The 17,729-nt window shown below is 41.7% G+C and overlaps 2 protein-coding genes across 7 annotated transcripts in view; both read left to right on the top strand.

Annotated features, from left to right (window-relative positions):
* Window positions 1-10,467, top strand: part of LOC124983192 (cat eye syndrome critical region protein 2) — a 52,908-nt gene extending 42,441 nt beyond the window's left edge. Inside the window, 5 exon segments of the mRNA XM_047550209.1 lie at window positions 1,034-1,330; window positions 1,333-1,472; window positions 1,474-2,450; window positions 4,092-4,203; window positions 5,857-10,467. Coding sequence (XP_047406165.1) covers window positions 1,034-1,330; window positions 1,333-1,472; window positions 1,474-2,450; window positions 4,092-4,203; window positions 5,857-5,862 — 1,532 coding nt within the window. The 3' untranslated portion in view covers window positions 5,863-10,467.
* Window positions 10,468-12,413: 1,946 nt separating this feature from the next.
* The window catches only part of Slc25a18 (solute carrier family 25 member 18), a 31,321-nt gene continuing 26,005 nt past the window's right edge, over window positions 12,414-17,729 (top strand). For 5 of the 6 annotated variants that reach the window (XR_007108308.1, XR_007108307.1, XM_047549361.1 and 2 more), the window contains exon 1: window positions 12,414-12,978. The gene's annotated coding sequence lies outside the window, so the exon portion shown is untranslated. The remainder of the gene's footprint in view (window positions 12,979-17,729) is intronic. The other variant, XM_047549358.1, reaches the window with a different exon arrangement.

Here is a 17,729-nt window from a genome sequence, read left to right as displayed (position 1 = left end):
GCTCAGTTTGTGCCTTTGATCCTTAAGGCCAACTTTAGTTCACAGGTAGTCGGAGGCATCGTACTAGTTCTTTAAGTCATTTCTTTAGTCTTTTCCTTTAAAGTTTATTTTCTAGAATCAGATTGTGATCATGCTTGTACTACAACTCTGTCTTTCTAAAAATATTATGAGTGTGTGAAAACATAATGTGGCTGATTTTTCTGTGTTAATGGTTTGATACCATAGTGAGGTAAACAATCTGGGGTATAATTGAGCATTCAGGACTAATAAATTAATTCGATTGAATGTATTCAATTCTTCTAATATTCAAAAAATGCCTGGCCTCTTGTTTCATGACTTCCCAAGAATGGTAGTGGTTGTAGAGTGTGCTTAGCATGCATAGGCCCTGTATTCAATCTCTAGCACCAGGTATCTTCCAAGCAAGCATCCAAACATCTTCCAAACAAGATGAATAATTTTATTCATTCAACAGATATTGACTGAGTCTGCAGTTTGTTTGATTACTGTGGAGGATAACACTGCCTGTTCCTATGGAGCTTCTATTCTGATAAATGGAAGTTGGGCATCTAGCCATTCTGAGGCCTCTTCATGTACTGGACCTTTACATTTTGTCAGTTTTTCAGAGCTTCTCACCTGGGCAGCCATTCTGATGATAACCATGTTCTCCTTCCGTAGTTCATGTGCATCTGCCTAGGGTTCATAAGTTCCATATTCTATCAGTATTGTGCCTGTGATGATGCCAGAGGAAGTGGGGGAGGGACCATTTCCATTTTTTTGGCTTCCCTTGCAGGTAGCTGGAGAGATGCTAGAGTCTACCTGTAAGTCCATGAAAGGGATCATGTAGATTCCCAATATCTTGACCTTTTCCCGGAACTAATGATAGCTAGTTGAGTCTCGAATTGCTGTGCATCACCTCAACCCTGATCCTCCTCATCTTACTGCTTGTCACATAGTCTTCATTTCTCCCTCTATTCATATTGTCATTGCAGCTACTGAATTATTTTGTTCTCCTTTTTGTTTCCCTCCCCCCCAGCAGAGGCCTTGCCTGGACTTGAAGAGAAAACAGCAAGCATTGGTGCTTCAGAGGGGGTATACCTCAAACAGCTACCTCAACCTACACCTCCCCTGCAGGCCGACTGCCCCAGGCAGAGTTCACCAAGAGAAAGGGAAGCAGAGGGCCCAGAGCTCAAAAGTGACACATTGGAGTCTGCAGACAATTGTAAAACAGCAAAGGGCAAGAACACCTGGCCCTCAGACAGCAGCTATACCAGCCCAGCTGCCCAAGGCTGTATGAGAGACATCTCCACAGTGGCAGACAGAGGGGCTCTTCCTGAAATGGAGTCATTGGTGAAGCATCTCCTTGTGGGTCAGAGGGGAAGGGCCTTGGTGGCAATGGTTCAGAAAAACCACTCTGCCCCAGAGGCAAAACATTGCAGGAGACCATGACCTGCACAGGACAGAACGCAACGACAACCTCCATGTGCAGACCCCAATTTGATGGCAGGTCCTGTAAGCCAGTTTTCTCCCTTGTATATGCCCAGCCTGGAATACTCTAATTCAGCTGCACATTACCACATCAATCCAAGCCTGCAAGGGTTGGGCCCTATGATGGGAGGGAAATCCTCAGTATCACATCCTCAGCATTTCCCCCCCAGGGCCTTTCAGTCTAACAATCCTCACCCTGGGGTCTTTCCCCGATATCGACCCCCCCAGGGAATGAGGTATTCCTACCAACCACCACCTCAGCCTTCCTACCATCATTATCAGCGAACTCCTTATTACACATGTCCACAGGGCTTTTCTGACTGGCAGAGACCTCTCCACCCTCAGGGAAGTCCAGGTGGGCCCCCAGCAAGTCACCCCCCACACCCACGGTCCCTTTTCTCAGATAAAAATGCCATGGCTAACCTGCAAAGCTGTGAGACACTGAGTGCTGCCTTAACTTCCCCAACTCGAATGGATGCAGTGGCTGCTAAAGTTGTCCCACCTGACAGGCAAAATCCTGGTCCAGAGGAAGAAAAGCTCAGTGAATCTATGGAGAGGCCAGAGAGTCCCAAAGAGTTTTTAGATCTGGACAACCATAATGCAGCTACCAAGCTACAGAGTTCGTTGTCAGCCAATGAATATATTTATGGAACTCCTACACCTCTGGGTTCAGGGATGGGATTTGGTTCACCTGCTTTCCCACCCCATGGTGTAATGCTACAAGCGGGGCCTTCTTATACACCTCAGCGACCAGCTAGTCATTTTCAGCCCAGGGCATACTCTCCTGTGGGTGCTCACCCACCCCACCATCCAGGGGCCACCCAGCCTAATGGCCTCTCTCAAGAGGGTCCTCTCTATCGCTGCCAGGAAGAGGGCCTGGGCCACTTTCAAGCTGTAATGATGGAACAGATTGGCACTGGAAGCGGAATAAGGGGATCTTTCCAGGAAATGTACCGACCATCAGGGTAAGATTGTGTTAAATGTTTATCTTATTCTCTAAAAGAATAACTCACGTTATTTTTAAGAAGAAAAATTGCCTGAGGAATACACTCTTATAGTCTAAGACCAAGAAAAAGAGCATGTGAATTCTTGTGGGATACTTGGTGGAAATGTATTTGGCTTAGAAACCAATTTATTTTTGATATTTTTTTTCCCTTCATGAAAATGAATTTGCCACTAAGTGCTTGGTTACCCACCCCTCCCTTATTCCTGTGTTACTGTACATTGAATTTTGTACACTACCACTGAACAATACTCCCAGCCCTGTATTGGCATTTAAATTTTGATACTGTAGGCTTGATAATCACAGTTTGAGAGCTGTAAGCAGAAACCGTCAAATTGCTGCTGAGATACCTTGACACAAAGGTAAAATATGTCTACCACAGGGAGTCGAGCATGTGCGATATTAAAGTTCTAATAGATCTGTCCAGAATTGAAATATATATATTTTTAATTAATATATATATTTATTTAGTTCTAGGTGAACACAATAACTTTATTTTACTTTTATGTGGTGCTGAGGATTGAACGCAGGGCATCGCTTGTGCTAGGGAAGCACACTACCACTGAGCCACAACCCCAGCCCCTCAATATATTTCTATTGGTGTTACTTTTAAGACCCAGTGAAAACTGGGGATGTAGCTCAGTAATGGAAAGCTGCCTACCATATGTGAAGTCCTTGGTTTAAACCCCAGCAGGAGGTGTGGGCCATCCAGGAATGTTTCAAATAGTGATGTGTGAAATATGATCATGTGAAGTTACTTTAGAAGTAATGAAACCTAGTTATTAAACTACTACCCTTCAACTTAAAAACCAATGTGACCACGTGTGGTGGTGCATTCCTGTAATTCCAGTGGCTAAGGAAGCTGAGGCAGGAGGATTGCAGGTTCTCAAAAGCGAAGCACTAAGCAACTCAGTGAGACCCTGTCTCTAAATAAAATACAAAACAGGACTCGGGTTGTGACTCAGTGACTTGAGTGCCCAAATTCAGTCCCTGGTACCAAAAAAAAAAAAAACACTGTGCCTCTCTCTCCCACTCCACTTTTTTCTTATCATCTTACCCTTTCCCCCTTTAACATTTTGCTTCATATATCTTATTTTGTTTTGTTCAAATATTTTTTTAGTTGTAGGTGGACTCTTTATTTTTATTTATTTATTTTTACATGGTGCTGAGGATTGAACTTCACACACTAGGCGAGCGCTTTACCACTGAGCCATAACCCCAACCCCTTGTTTTGTTTTGATTTGTTTCTGACCCAGGATCCAGCCAAGACCTATGTATTTACATTTTGTAGTGTCTTTTTGATCTCTTAATTTATGACAATTATCCTGTCTTTGTTTTGTTTTTCAAAGAGTATAGGCCTTGTTCAGTGTGTTCTAGATTCTGGATTCTTCTCAGTATTTCCTCTATTAAGATTAATCACTTTTGTTAAGAATATGTATAGTGTGGGTGTACTTCCTGTTGTGTTACATCCAAATGCACATAATGTCATTTTGTCCCATTATTAATGATTCCAAGTTGGATCACCTGGATAATTAAGCCATCTCTTCATGATTAAAGTATGCTTTCATTAATTCTTACCTGGTTCCTTTTCTTATGGCTATAGAATGCACATACATCCTATCCAGTCGCAGTCCTCTTTCCCAAAGACCCCAGCACCAGCAGCATCACCAGAACAGCTGCCACCACACAAACCCCCAACACTTCCTCTGGATCAGGTAAGAATTAACCAAAAATTAGAAATAATGTGGGAAATAAATATGTTTACTATCCCTTCTGGAAAATGCTTGGGACCCAGAGTTTTTCAGATTTCAGAATATTTGCATAGGGTTTACCTAGTTGAGTGTAGCTAATCTAAAATCTGAAGTGCTCCAAAATCTGAAACTTATCAGCATTGTGTCCAATTTCAAAAAGTTTTTAATTTCAAGCTGGGCATATAGTTCAGTGATAGTGCTTGCCTATCATGTGCAAATTTTGGGTTTGCTCTTTAGCACACATTGCAAAAACAAAACAAAAATTTTGGATGTTGGAGCCTTTCAGATCTAGGATACTCAATCTATGTGTGGCCTCATTGCCATCCTCAGACTAGGTTTTTAAAAATTGTTTCCTTTTTGCCATGCCGATAGTGGAACCCAGGACCTTACCCCTACTAGATGAGTATTCTTCCACTGACCTGTATCCCCAAATCCCTGAGAATTTTTTTTTTTTTGCACGGAGTACCAGGGATTGAACCCAGAGGCACTTACCTTTTTTATATTTTATTTAGAAACAAGGTCTCACTGAGTTGTTTAGGACCTTACAAAGCTGCGAAGTCTGACTCTGAACTCAAGATCCTCCTGTCTTAGCTTCCTGAGCCATTGGAATTACAGGCATGAACCACTGTACCCTGCTTCTGAGATTTTTTTTTTTTTTCAGATTTATGCAAATTTTATTTCCCAAATAAGTTTGATTAAAATGTGTAAAATAATTGAGATGTTACAGTGCTATTTACCCATTAGTATGTTTTACTGTTATATATATCTTTTGTCAAGTGGAACACTGTGATACTTGTGAGATAAAGACATAATTCAATACATGACAGTGTTAACATATTAACATTAACACATTCACTTACAATTATTAACATATTTCGTACATAATGTAAATATGGGTAAAAGTGCCCTGTAAACTGGGCATGGTGGCTCATGTCTGTAATTCCAGCAAATTGGGAAGCTGAGGAAAGAGTTTCACAAGTTCAAAGTCAGTCTGAGAAAATATGTTAAAGGTGTCCTGTTACTTCATGTACTATAGGCATTCAGGTGAAACAAGTCACTGAGGCCCTGCTCCCAGTCCTTGGCATTGAGGAAGACCAGCAGCAGAGTCCTCAGAAGTTGCTTATCTACTATTTCCACATACTTCTGTTTCATAATTTTGAGTGGTAACCAGCTCTTTAAGGAGTATTTATTTAAACCTCAATTTTTCCAAACTGCCTTCCCACGTTTCTTCTGCCAAAAGCTTGTTTGTTATATCCTTCCCACCTACTCCTTTTTGCTAGACTGGTCAGTCAGATTTGGAATAAGAGCAGCTACTTCTCTCTCACAGACACACTGCTGAGAGCTTCTACATGCAAAGACTATCTCAGTTCTTTCCCTGGCCCCATAAAGAAACTGTGAGCAACTGCAGTAGCACTTTCTAGTGTGTATGAAGTTCTATAGCTTCTATGTGTAGGGGCTGGGGTCCAAACCCAGGGGTTCAGGACCTGAGAGTCAACCCTTTTGGAGTAAACTATAGCTGTGTAGGCAAGCACATACAACTCTGTGACATGTTTTTTAATTAATAATCGACACAATTTAAAATTTTTCTTAAAAATGTCTTTACTTTGTTCCTCTCAGAGCTAGTCCTAGGAGGAAATAACCCCCAAGGAAGTGAAAAGCTGCACATGAAGACAGAACATGGAGGATTTGGGGAAATGATCTTTGCCCATCTCTATCCCAGTCACCCTGCTCTGCCCCTTCAGAGTGAATCACGCCTTGCCATCAGGAGCTGGAGCTATTCCTGGGCCTTAGAAGCACACTCACTCCATAGACGACTGACACAGAGCTCACAGAGGTGCTGGGTCAGGGATCGCTTGCACAGCTGACAGACAGTCAGGAAGAACAAGTGAACCTGGAGTTCATGCTGACTTCTCCAAATTCTGAGACTGTCCTTCAGGGAAAATCACTTTAAACCTGGGTGTGGGGCATACATAATAACAGAGTGGTGCTTTTAAACTTTTGTGAGCAGCTAATCTCAGGTATATATGAGGAAGGGACTACTTGTAGTATTAATGTTTTCAGAGCTGGGTCCAGTTTACACAATTTTCATGTTGCCTTTTAAAACAATTTTTGTTGGTGGTGAATGTATTGTACATAATGTGGGAAGGGTGGGTGGGAATGTGGAAGAAATGGAAGTCCTAACTGGTGGGCACACAGCACTGAAGTGGTCTCTGTCTGTTTACAATCATGTCACACTCAATGCTTTGGGGAGCTGGAGAAGAGGGTAGGAAAGGCTTCATCTCATCATATGTCAATAACTATTTCCTTAGTGACTGGCCGGCCCTTCACAGCTGACGACCTTCTTCCAGTCAGCCTCAGAGAGTATAGTTGTACCTGTCCTCCTTACTGTTCATTTCTTAGTTTGGGGATAGAGTGCTCTCCCATGGCCTACCGGAAGCTTCAACCTGGAAGACAGGCTGCTTTCACTCTGGTGGCCCAAGTTTTGACCTTGGGAAAATGGTATTCCTTCCTGATTTTGCCTCCAGTCCTAAGAGATAGTTGCAAACCAGTATCAGGAGTTGGGATCACTAGAGTGCTTTACTCATTAGAAGATCAAATGAACAGTCCTCTTCACAGGCTTGTTAGGCTGTGAACTAGAAGGCATTACACAAGCTGTCTGACACAAATCACATTTTGTGAAAGTGACTACTCAGGTTTGTATATGTTAGTCTCAATAAAGAAATTGCACAGGTCCAAATAGGGAATATGTATTCTATAGATTTACAGTTTGAATTTAGGAATATTTCAGTATATATAGTTTTTGCTCAGTTTAAATGAATCATAGTAAAGTCAGTCATCATGATTTAAAAATAGTTAATCAAGGACAACTTCTTGGAAATCATTTGTCATCTGTGGTAGGAAACAATTTTACAGTATTAAATTACTTTATTACAGTTTTAGAAGCGAGTTACACTGGATTTCTTGTGTTTAGCATTCTGTATTTTGTTAGCTGAGATGTCACCAAAGTTAGGACCCATGAATATCCCACAAAGTAAAGACTAAGAAAACAACCTGAAATTACAGGTCTTTGTAAAGAATAGCATAATTTTTTAAAGCATGCTCTTGGGATAATAGAAGAGTCTTCATAAAATATTAATCTAGTTTCTTATGTATTCACTTGTGGGTGGGGTCAGTAGAACCTTTCCCTCCAGTTCCAGCCTCCTTGATATAAAACTAGTATTTATAGTCTGCTAAACAGTGTGTTCAGAGGGAAGGAAACAGATATGGAATATTCAAGTTATAGAACTCGAGACACCCAGTAGACTGGAAATTCATATCAGTAAGTGAATGCTTACTAACCTGGTGGTGTTGCTTTGAACTTCAGCAGAGTTGAGAGTGCAAGGGGAGTGAACAGATGCATCTGATGTAAGGTGGGGAAAAAAACAAAACAATTTTTCTCTAACAGACTTTCATTTAAGTTTGGTATGTTTGCAAGCAGATTGCATCGTGAGGTTGAGTTCTCATTTGATCCTAAAACTTGTCAGAAACCTAGCACCAAGAAGAGTCAAGAAGTCAGAAGATCTGTGGATGGGCCTCAGTCTGTCCTTGAGCTTGTATAGGCTACCGTGGTTAAAGCATTACTACTTTAGTTTCTGTGTTTGTGCAAAAGCAGGAAGGAGAATCAGTTGGTGTGGGGCTTGTTAGGCCTGGTCTGAGCTCAAAGCATTCTGACTTCTCTTTAGGATTGTGGTCACCACAGGACCTCAGCCACAGTGTTAAAACCCTACTATTGCTGTGTGCACACTGCTTCAGGTGACCCTTCCTCCTATTTTCCCCACACCCGAATACCTATTGCTAGAGAGATGCTGTGAACAATATAGGGGGGGAAATCAGTAATATCTAAAATCTTTAATCTTTAATCTCCTTTCTTGTATAGACAGATGAGAGAATTTAAGGAAGGGCTATAGGAATTGAACTACTGTATTGAATTTAACACTGTGAACAAGAGCATCAGTGAAATGGTTGGCCTTGTTGCATTCTGTGTGGGAATTGGTTGTACATTACAGGGCCTAGTGCTTCATCCCTTATCTGGTATGTCCCCAACTTTTATTGGTCTCTGAAATGCAGATCTGCTAAAAGCTGCCTGCAGCTGCTAGACTGTGGGAGCACAAGTGACTGAACTGCTGTGAACCCCTTATCCACTTGCCTGCAAGCAGGATCTTTTGTTCTCATCTTTCTTCCTCCTGTAGCACTTCGCTTTTCCAAGTGTCTTAAGCAAATGCAAATGCATGTGCCATCTTCTCCAATAGGGAAATGATGGTTATATGATGTGTAATAATTAGAAAGGTATGTGTACAGGTGTCCTAAAAGGTTTATTCTCAGGCTTAAGGAAACTTCACCCTGTAGGCCACTGTCACCTTGTCAGTGTGACTGCTCTCAGTAGTCCCCAGGAGGGCATAGATGAGATGCATGGATAATTGGAAATACCCTCATTCCTGTTTAACATTCATGACTTATCTTTATTAGGCTTGTTCGTAAGTTAGAAATTGTTTCTCTAAGGCCTAAGAGAAATAAGAGATCCAGAAAGAAAATTAGGACCTTTTGGAAGGTTTCTGAGGTATATGTATTTTTTGGTTTTGGTTCTGGTTTTCCCTCTCCCAAATTTGTTCAGTAGGAGCTATTGACTAAATTTGCTGTGGTAGATAAGGACAAAATACACAGGATTCTCGTTCATCTAACTTTCTGTCCTACCTCTTAAAAATAAAATTAAGTTAAATTAAAGCCACTCTAACCCTCTTGGATAAGGCTGGTCGAATTCCTCTGGTAGCACACATGACCTTATTCTACAGTACCTGTATTCTTACTGAGCCCTGGTCCACCTGTTCTCAAAAGGCAAATTTTCATGCTCATCTTTATTCAAGTTGTAGAAAACCTTAAGACCTTTAGTCTGTGTCCTCTACATTCAGTCAGAGCTCAGCTTTAAATGTGAATTTATTCTAGCCTTTCCCTTTGATACCACTTGGTATCATTATCCTGTGGTGTTTACCTGATGTGGTTATTATGATATTTGCAAATACTATACTGCTCTTAAGACTGAATTGATACTTCACAGGAAACCTCAATTTAGAGGGCAAGGACAATTCCATAATGTCAGATTCCTGGCATGCTTCAGAACAACTCGATTTTCCAAGAAATACAAGCCAACTGGTTTGCCAGCATGATTTCCCCTTCTGTGTTTGTCTCTTAGTTTACCCCCTGGCCAGATTCTTCATGGACTTCCATTGTAGAAATCAGTTTCATGAATCAGTGTATTGTTCAATCTTGGGTGTTTCCAGGATGTAGTGTCTCAGCAGATTGCTTTTTATATGACAGCTTCAGCCAGGATGTTGGAATTGGGTTGAGGGTGTAGAGGTGTTTATTGCTAGGCTCACATCACTGCCTAAGAACTACAGATGTGATTGAGACTTGCTGGGTGAGAAGACACTGGCTCCCCTTTTCTCTTTCAGTAGGTTGAACTCTACCATGCCGCCTTAGGACTCTGAGCCTTACCTTTCTTCCTATTCAGGAAAGCAGAGTTAGGGTGAGCTTGCTGCATCCCCTCTCAGTTAACTGTGACAAAAGCTTTTGTCTCCTGACTAGATGTTGAATCCTCTGTACTAGACACCATGGAGTGGCTTGGGTTGGACTTTTTACCTGGTCTTTTTCTCTTGTTCTCACTTAACTTTTTAAGTAGAAATGCCTGATAACCAGCAATTGTCCTGCATGTGTTTTTGAAAGGGTTGGGTGGGGTGGGAACAGGGGTGTGAATGTTAAGTAAGTTATTCAAACACTGACCCCCATCAGTAGACTGTGTGGCCCCCCCTTTTCCCCAGCGGGGGCTTGGGTACCTCACTCACCTGCCTGGGAGTCCCATCCAGGCTCCACCAGCCTGCTGTGCACAGTGTCGGGCAGTCTTTGCTCCTGCTGTGAAAGCGAAAGCCGTGTGAACTTCCCTGGCCAGTACTGGAAAGGGGAATGCTATTTATTTTTATATTGTGTATATTTTGTCGTGGTCTGCTGATTCCCTGTTTGACTGAGAGCGACATTTACCTCAATAGTTAGTTCAATATTGTGTGTTGGATAATTTTTTAAAAGAACTTTTAAAAAGCTTTTTGATCCTTGGAGGTCTGTAGATTTATTTCCATATGAACTGGTTATTTTGTATAAAGTACATTCTTAAAATAGCAAAGCTCTGGTGTGTGTCCATGTGTCACTTTTATCATCAGGACAAACTCAGACTCCCATCAAGACAGGTTTGGATCAGGCCACAATGCCATCACACCAAAGTGCCATCCTACATCTCAATATGATTGGTTAAGAATCCAAAAACAGATTGGGTTTGGGAGTGGGCCCTCCACAGGTGATAGTGTGCATGATCTGCACAGAGCTTTGAAACAGTAATAAAAGCACCCCGAAATTTCCAAACCACATCAAGGACAAAATGTTTATTGGAGCTGGTTCTGAACATCCACTGGGTGTATTCACACACTCCACCCCCACACCACCCTCCCACCTCCAGCAAAGTTATGCACTTGTGCTACACCAATTTAATCTTGCGGAATTGGAGGTAAGGGAGATGGGCAACAGAGTTGAGTTGATAATGGGGAGACAACGGACAGCTCTATCCTGTAGCCCTTGGGGAATTACAAGTGGCCAGAAGTGGGAGCTACCAGCCTGAGTAAGCAGGTGCTTTTATATTTGCCCAGTTTGTTTTATTTCCCCAGTTTCTGACTTTTTGTTGGGGCGGTAGGTGCAGAGAAAGAAAGTAACCATATTCTTATTAGTTAGTGGAAATCTACAAAGCTCCTGGCCCATTTTATCCTTTAAGAATGAACCTGGTAGGTAATCCTAATTCCATAAAATTTCAACCACAAATAGTACCAGTTTCTGAACCTGTTTACTCAGGTTTATCACTTTCTAGGCCAATGACAAATCTTCCCCTTTTCATCTCCCAACCATTTGGTGTCAAATTTTCCCCACTGATAAGACTAACTTTTGAGATTTTCATTTTGTTGCTATTTTGAAACCATGTTCACAGTTCAATCATTCTCATGAAAAAGCATTTCTCTGAAAAAAAAAATATTTTGTCAGCCACATTTTCTAACTAAGGAGTTGCATTTCATATAATTTTTGAAACAAATCAACCTTGAAGCAAAAGTTATTAGGAAACCCCACATCTGACATGTGATGCTGATCAACTTATTTAATCTCACCTGATTCTCTCAGTGTCTCTCTGACTTAGTAGAGCAGGGCAGTGAGACTCTCCTCTGTCCTGGCTCCCTTCACTGTTATGCCACTTGAGAGTCCAGTCCAACTCATCACTGGCTTAGATGCCATTAACACGGCTACTCCTTATGCACCAAAGCGTCACACCCTAAAAACACACGTAAACTTTGGTTTCCTACTTTTGTATTTCCTACTGGAATCCCTCCTGCCATGACATAAATTCCTCCAAAGAAAACCAGAAATTGTTGACAGATTTAGCTAATGATAAGCTTTAATATTATATCTTTCATTGGTCAACTTGGTTTTAAAATTTAATATAGTTGGTGGAGTTAATCTAGCTCTATTTTTGGAGTTATTTGACATTAACACTTGTTAAGCTCCATGGGTAACATTTTGCACAAAGATTAATCTACACCATGAGTTTTCTTAATATTGAAACATAAAAAGAAAGCAAGTATGGTGAGATTTTGGGAAGAACAGAAGCTGTAATTGCTACTGGGTTTTTTGGCCTCAGAATTCTGTTAAGCTTTCCATTTTGACATTTGGGGACATCCAAAAATGCTTCTTATTAAAGACTAGTGTCTAAACAAATTCTTGTTATTAGGAGGAAAGACATCTTGATCTTATAAACAAGCAGTCCCTATCCAGGCAGTTTTGCTGTAATCTGCATTCTCTAGGAGTACTTCTGAGTTGACAAAATAACCCAGGCGGGCTCTTTTAGAGGCTGCCCTTCGCCCTGGAATCTTCTGAGGTGAATGGCCTGTGGCATGAAGTTGTTATGCAAGAGATGCCTTTGGCAGGAAGGCAGCTGACCCTTTTCTTCCAGGCAGTTGGATTCTCTCCAGCCTGGCTGTAGAGATGGTAGAGCTGTAAGCATCTATGCTGCAGCTGCCTGTTCTCCGCACAGCTTTTACAGCCCTCAACCCCCACCGCGGCTCTGCGCAGCTTGGCACTGCACGTCAGTTTGCCTAGCCCCACAATTTTTCCTTGAATTTTCAAAAGGACAACATTTGTGCATTTGTTGTAGCCCCCTTTCTGCTAGCAAGGTTCCTCTGGTTTCCTTAGACAATTTGTGGCGGGGGGACTTCAGTGCAAAACAGACTGAGAAATACTTGCCAAGAAGGCGACTGGAAAATCCCTAGGTTTGTCTATTGTGTTGCTAGAACCCTACCCGCTTCTGCATCCATGACATGAATATCAATTCAGGTGCCCTTGAGACGTTGTCAGGTTTGGAAAACCACAACTTGCTCCTAGAATCTTGGACTTGAACCTTGTTCCGGAGAACCTATGACAAGGATGAGTCACCCTATTCTATCCAGTTAAAGTTGAACAGAAGTTCAGTGGAGCCAGTTCCCTGGATTGTATCCAGGGTTTTTGCTTTGGGAAAGAATTGAGTCTTTAATAGGAAGGCAAAGAGAAGATCCAAGTAAAGCCTGGCCTGGGAGTGCCCCAAGAACTAAGATGAAGATTGACTAACTTACGATCAAGTTTTCAGTAAGTACAACTGTCCCTCAGTACGTGTAGTTTAGTTCTACAACCCCCCTAATCCATTGATGCTCCCAAGTCCCTTGTAGAAAATGGTCTAGTATTTGCATATAACCTATTCACATTCCCTAGTACTTCAGATTATCTCTAGGTTACTAACAGTAACACAGTGTAAATGCTATATAAGTAGTTGTTACACTTTATTATTTGAGAACTAATAACAAGGAAAATAATCTGAACAAGATCAGTACAAATGCAATTTTTAAAATATTTTTGGTCCACAGTTTGTTTAATCCACAGTTGCAGGACCCATACATACATAGGACAGGCTATTAAAAAATAAATATCTTGGGCCAGCGTTGTGGCTCAGTAGTAGAGCACTTGCCTAGCATGTGTGAGGCATGGGGTTCAATTCTCAGCGCCGCATGTAAATAAATAAATGTTGACAACTAAAAAAGCATTTTTTTAAAAATAAATATCCACCAAGTGTCTCACACATTGCCTGTCTACTAATAATACAAAGTGCTTCCTCCATATTTTCTCTATTATTGGACTACAGTAAGGTGCTAGTAGGAACACACAGCTTAGCTAAAATGGTAGATTAAGGAACAATGTCTTGTTCCCTTCACGCAGTTTAATTGTAGCAGGAAGGCAAAGTGTTGGTGTTCTCAGACCATTTAATTTGGGCAGACCTCCATACCAGAATTGAGGAGCCAGGCTTTCAGCTGTCTAGGGACTGTAGCTTCATAGCTTGTTCCAGGCAGCACCCTCTATCCTTTTTCTCGCCCCTAACGAGGTGAACCTAAGGTGACAATGACATAATTCAGAACATTCAGCCATCAGTAATTTTGATATCTAGTATGATACTAAAGGAACATTTCCCAGAGACTTGGCATAGGTGTGCAGAACTGGAACTTGGAGACGTGACAGTGGGAGATGTGGTGATGTGCCTGTCCTAATGACCTCAACTCCATTAGTTTCTTGTGGTCACATGACTGATATTTTGTGGCAGTCAAGATGCAGTCCTGGTCCTGCAGCATTGACTTCACCTGGGAACTTGGAAATTCAAGTTGTGGCATCCCTCAACTTAATCAGCCTGATGAGGGACCCAGCTACCTGTTGTCACACAACACAGACGTGAGAATGCCTGGCACTTATATTTCAGACCTTGAGCACCCCTCCTCTGACCTGAATATCTCATTCAAACTTGATGGATAGCACAACTGCCTTCTGATTAAACTACGAAATTCATCCCACAGTCTGCTAATTAAATAAGGTAATGTTGGACTGGGCCTGTAGCTCAGTGGTAGAATACTTGCCTCACACGTGTGAGGTGCTGGGTTGATTCCTCAGCGCCACATAAAATAATACATGAAGAGATGTTGTGTCCATTTACAACTAAAAAAAACACTTTAAAAAAAAGTAATGGTTGTCCTTCTATTCCATACCTGGGGGCGGAATGTAGGAGAATGACTGCAAGATTGAGAAATTGCTTGTCTGACCCACTCTGCATGCTGACCTGACCATTTCTGCCCTCCTACCTTCCTTCATCAAATCTCACTCCCAGTTCTGCTTTTTCTGTCCCCTCCTCTGTACTGCCAGGGGCTTTGGGGAATCTAAAGCTAGCAGACCAGTCCTATCCTAGCATCCTGTGTGTATTTGCAGTCTTGTGCTGTTTGACAATCTTCTCTTTACTCCATGTGGCAACTTCTGCAACTGCTGTTGCACTTTATTCAACAAACTTCATGAGCTCATGTTTGGCTTTGCTACCCTTACAATGATTTCCAGTTTAAGTTGTCTCATTAAGGGTTATCTGATGCCCTAACCCGGAGGCCACTTTGCATGCTCTTTGTGTGTGTGTGTGTGTGTGTGTGTGTGTGTTGTGTGGTGTTTGTGCTTCTCCAAATCTTTTTTCTTTCTTCTAATACATGCCCCTCATCAACACAGTTTCATTTATGCTTTGGAGTCTAGACTCATTTCCTTGGATTCTTCCCTCCTTATAAGTGTTGCTCCAGTTTCCTCTATTTAAATATGTTTCTCTACCTTCATCCAAACTCCCTACATAGAATGAGGCTTTTCCCCTCTACTGCCATCTCCTGTGATTTGGGTCCCTGCTACCTTTCTAGAGTTAGTGTCGCATACAGGCAGTGTCATCAGATCCCTTCCCAGCCCTCTGATCTTCCTGGAGCACCTAGCAGGTGGGATCACCTTCTTTGGAGACCAGTTTTTCACAGGTGCTGTGCCTTTGCATCCTTCCAGATCTCTCACTTGTTCTCTTTGCTTCCAAGAAGTAGGCATTTCCTTAGAATCTTCTTCCACCACCCTTTTTTTTTTTTTTTTTTTTTTTTTGTGTGTGTGTGTGTGTGTTACTAGTAATTGAACCCAGGGGTATTTTACCACCAAGGTGCATCACCAGTCATTTTAAGATTTTTGATACATGGTCTCGCTAACTTGCCCAGGCTGGCCTCGAACTTGAAATCCTCCTGCCTCCGCCTTCCAAGTAGCTTTGGCTACTGGAGTACCCGGGGGTATAGTAGCGCCACTGCAGCCAACTCATTCTATTCTTTTCTTCCTAATGCTTCTCTCTTGGGATGATTTTATTCTATGGAGATTCAATTTTCTATGTTTAATTCAGACTTCTTTCCATCTTTCAGTCATCCTTTCCAAATTCCAATTTTGACATTCCACATACATGTTCTGCCACTGTTTGTGATTGGGTTTGTTTCTTCCATCAGTTTTTTAAAATTATATATAATTTATTGTCTAGACTTTATTTCCTATCATCTGCTTATTGTTTATAATCCTTTTTTAACAAAACTGTTCTAATAAATACTGACACTATCCTCCTTTCTCCAAGGCCATCCATTTATACGTAAATGTAACCTATCAGTGTCTTAGCTTATCTTTGTTTGCTTCCTTTTATTATGGTAAAAAAGGTTATATTTACTATTTTAACCATTTAAGTGTACATTTCAGGGTACATTTATCTTATACAACCATCACTACCATACAGAAACTTTTTAATCTCCAGCTGAAAATCAAATACTCCTCATTCTCCTCTCACCCTAGCCTCTGGAACAATCTGTATCTGAATTTGACCTCCATTTAAGTGGAATTATATGGTTTTTGTCCTTTTGTGACTGGCTAATTACACTTAGTGTAATGTTTTCAAGATCCATCCATGTTGTAGCATGTGTTAGACTGTCCTTTCTATTACTGAATATTCTTCCATCGTATGTGTAGACCACTTTTGTCTTACCCTTTCTTCCTTGATGGACACTTGAGTTTGCTTCCATCTTTTGGCCATTGTGAATATTGCTGCTGTGGACATGAGTGCGTAAGTATCTGTTTCAGACTCTGCTTTTAGTTCTTCTGGGTCAACCCCAAAGTACGGTTGCCGTATCCAACGGTTATTTGTTTTTTTAATTTTTGAGGAACTGCATACTGTTTCCCAAGCAGCTGTACCATTTTACGTTCCCGCCAGTAGTGCACAGAGTATAATTTCTCTACATTCTCCCCAACATTTGTTGTTTCTGGGTGTTTTGTTTTGTTTTTTTCCATAATAGCCATGTTGTAAAGGGTGTGAAATGGTAGAACCCTTACTTTTACACATTGTTATCCTGTCTCTGTAGCTGCCACTCCTAGTTCAGACCAAGAGTCAATTTTCCCTCCTCTTTCCTTTCACCCTGTCATGGACTCTCCTACCTGGAGTGGTAATCCATTGTCTTCCTTTGCCCACATTCACACGTGGTGTCTGCCCTTGACATGTTTGGTCATCTATCTGCCTAGCCCATCGGTTCTTCACAGAAATCATTCTTCATGACCTATTCAAACCACTAACACTGCCATAAACCTGAGCGTGCCCTTTGGGCCCTTAGTAGCTTCTGTTGCCCACCAAAGAAAGGAGAAAATACAGTCACTCAGTGAACACCTTTTATGTGCTTGGCATTCATTTCACAGATGGATAAGCAGGCTCAGGAAAGTTAAGTAGCTTATTTAAGATCACACAACTAGAAGGCAGTAAACCAGGATCAGTTCAAAAGCAGTCTTGACTCCAAAGCCTGTCCTGCGGTGCACCCCCATGTAAACCTCACTGCAAACCTGATATCGCATCTCCTTGTGTGGAAAGCATCATGGTAGGCGCAATAGCATATGCCTGTAATCCCAGCCACTTAAGAGGCTGAGGCAGGAAGATTGTGAGTTCAAAGCCAGCCTTAGCGACTTAGGCCCTAAGTAACACTGCAAGACTTTGTCTCTAATAAAATACAAAAAAGGACTGGGGATGTGGCTCAGTGGTTAAGCCCTCCTGGCTTCAATCCCTGGTACCAAAAAAAAAAAAAAAAGAAGAAGAAGAAGAAGAAAAGAAAGCATTGTGGCAAATAATTTGCCTAAAGGAAGACAGCCAGGAATTTGGGAGCTAGGATGTGAACCTGGATCTCTGCCAGTGATGTCTGTGCCATGACAGTTCCTCATATTTTCCAGACCCTTGACTTAGGAACAAGGTCATGTATCATCTGGACCCAACATAATGCACCAGGTTTTCTTTCTGCTTCCTCATCCCTTGCCCCAGTTTGCCACTGAAGTTCTAGAAGCTGGGTGTCAGTTTGACACCTCTGCCCTTCTTTCTCAGCCTCATCACATCTTCGCCAGCCTTCTAGCCCAAAATCAATTGCCACTTCCTCCCTGAAACTTTTCCAGTTCACCAAATTGGAAGGAATCTTGAACTCATGCAGCATGTGATTGAGTTCACATTAATTTGT

The sequence above is a fragment of the Sciurus carolinensis genome, chromosome 4 (assembly GCF_902686445.1).
Source record: "Sciurus carolinensis chromosome 4, mSciCar1.2, whole genome shotgun sequence".
Lineage (NCBI taxonomy): Eukaryota > Metazoa > Chordata > Mammalia > Rodentia > Sciuridae > Sciurus > Sciurus carolinensis.
Note: the sequence above shows the minus strand (reverse complement) of the source record. Positions and strands in the feature narration are given on the sequence as shown.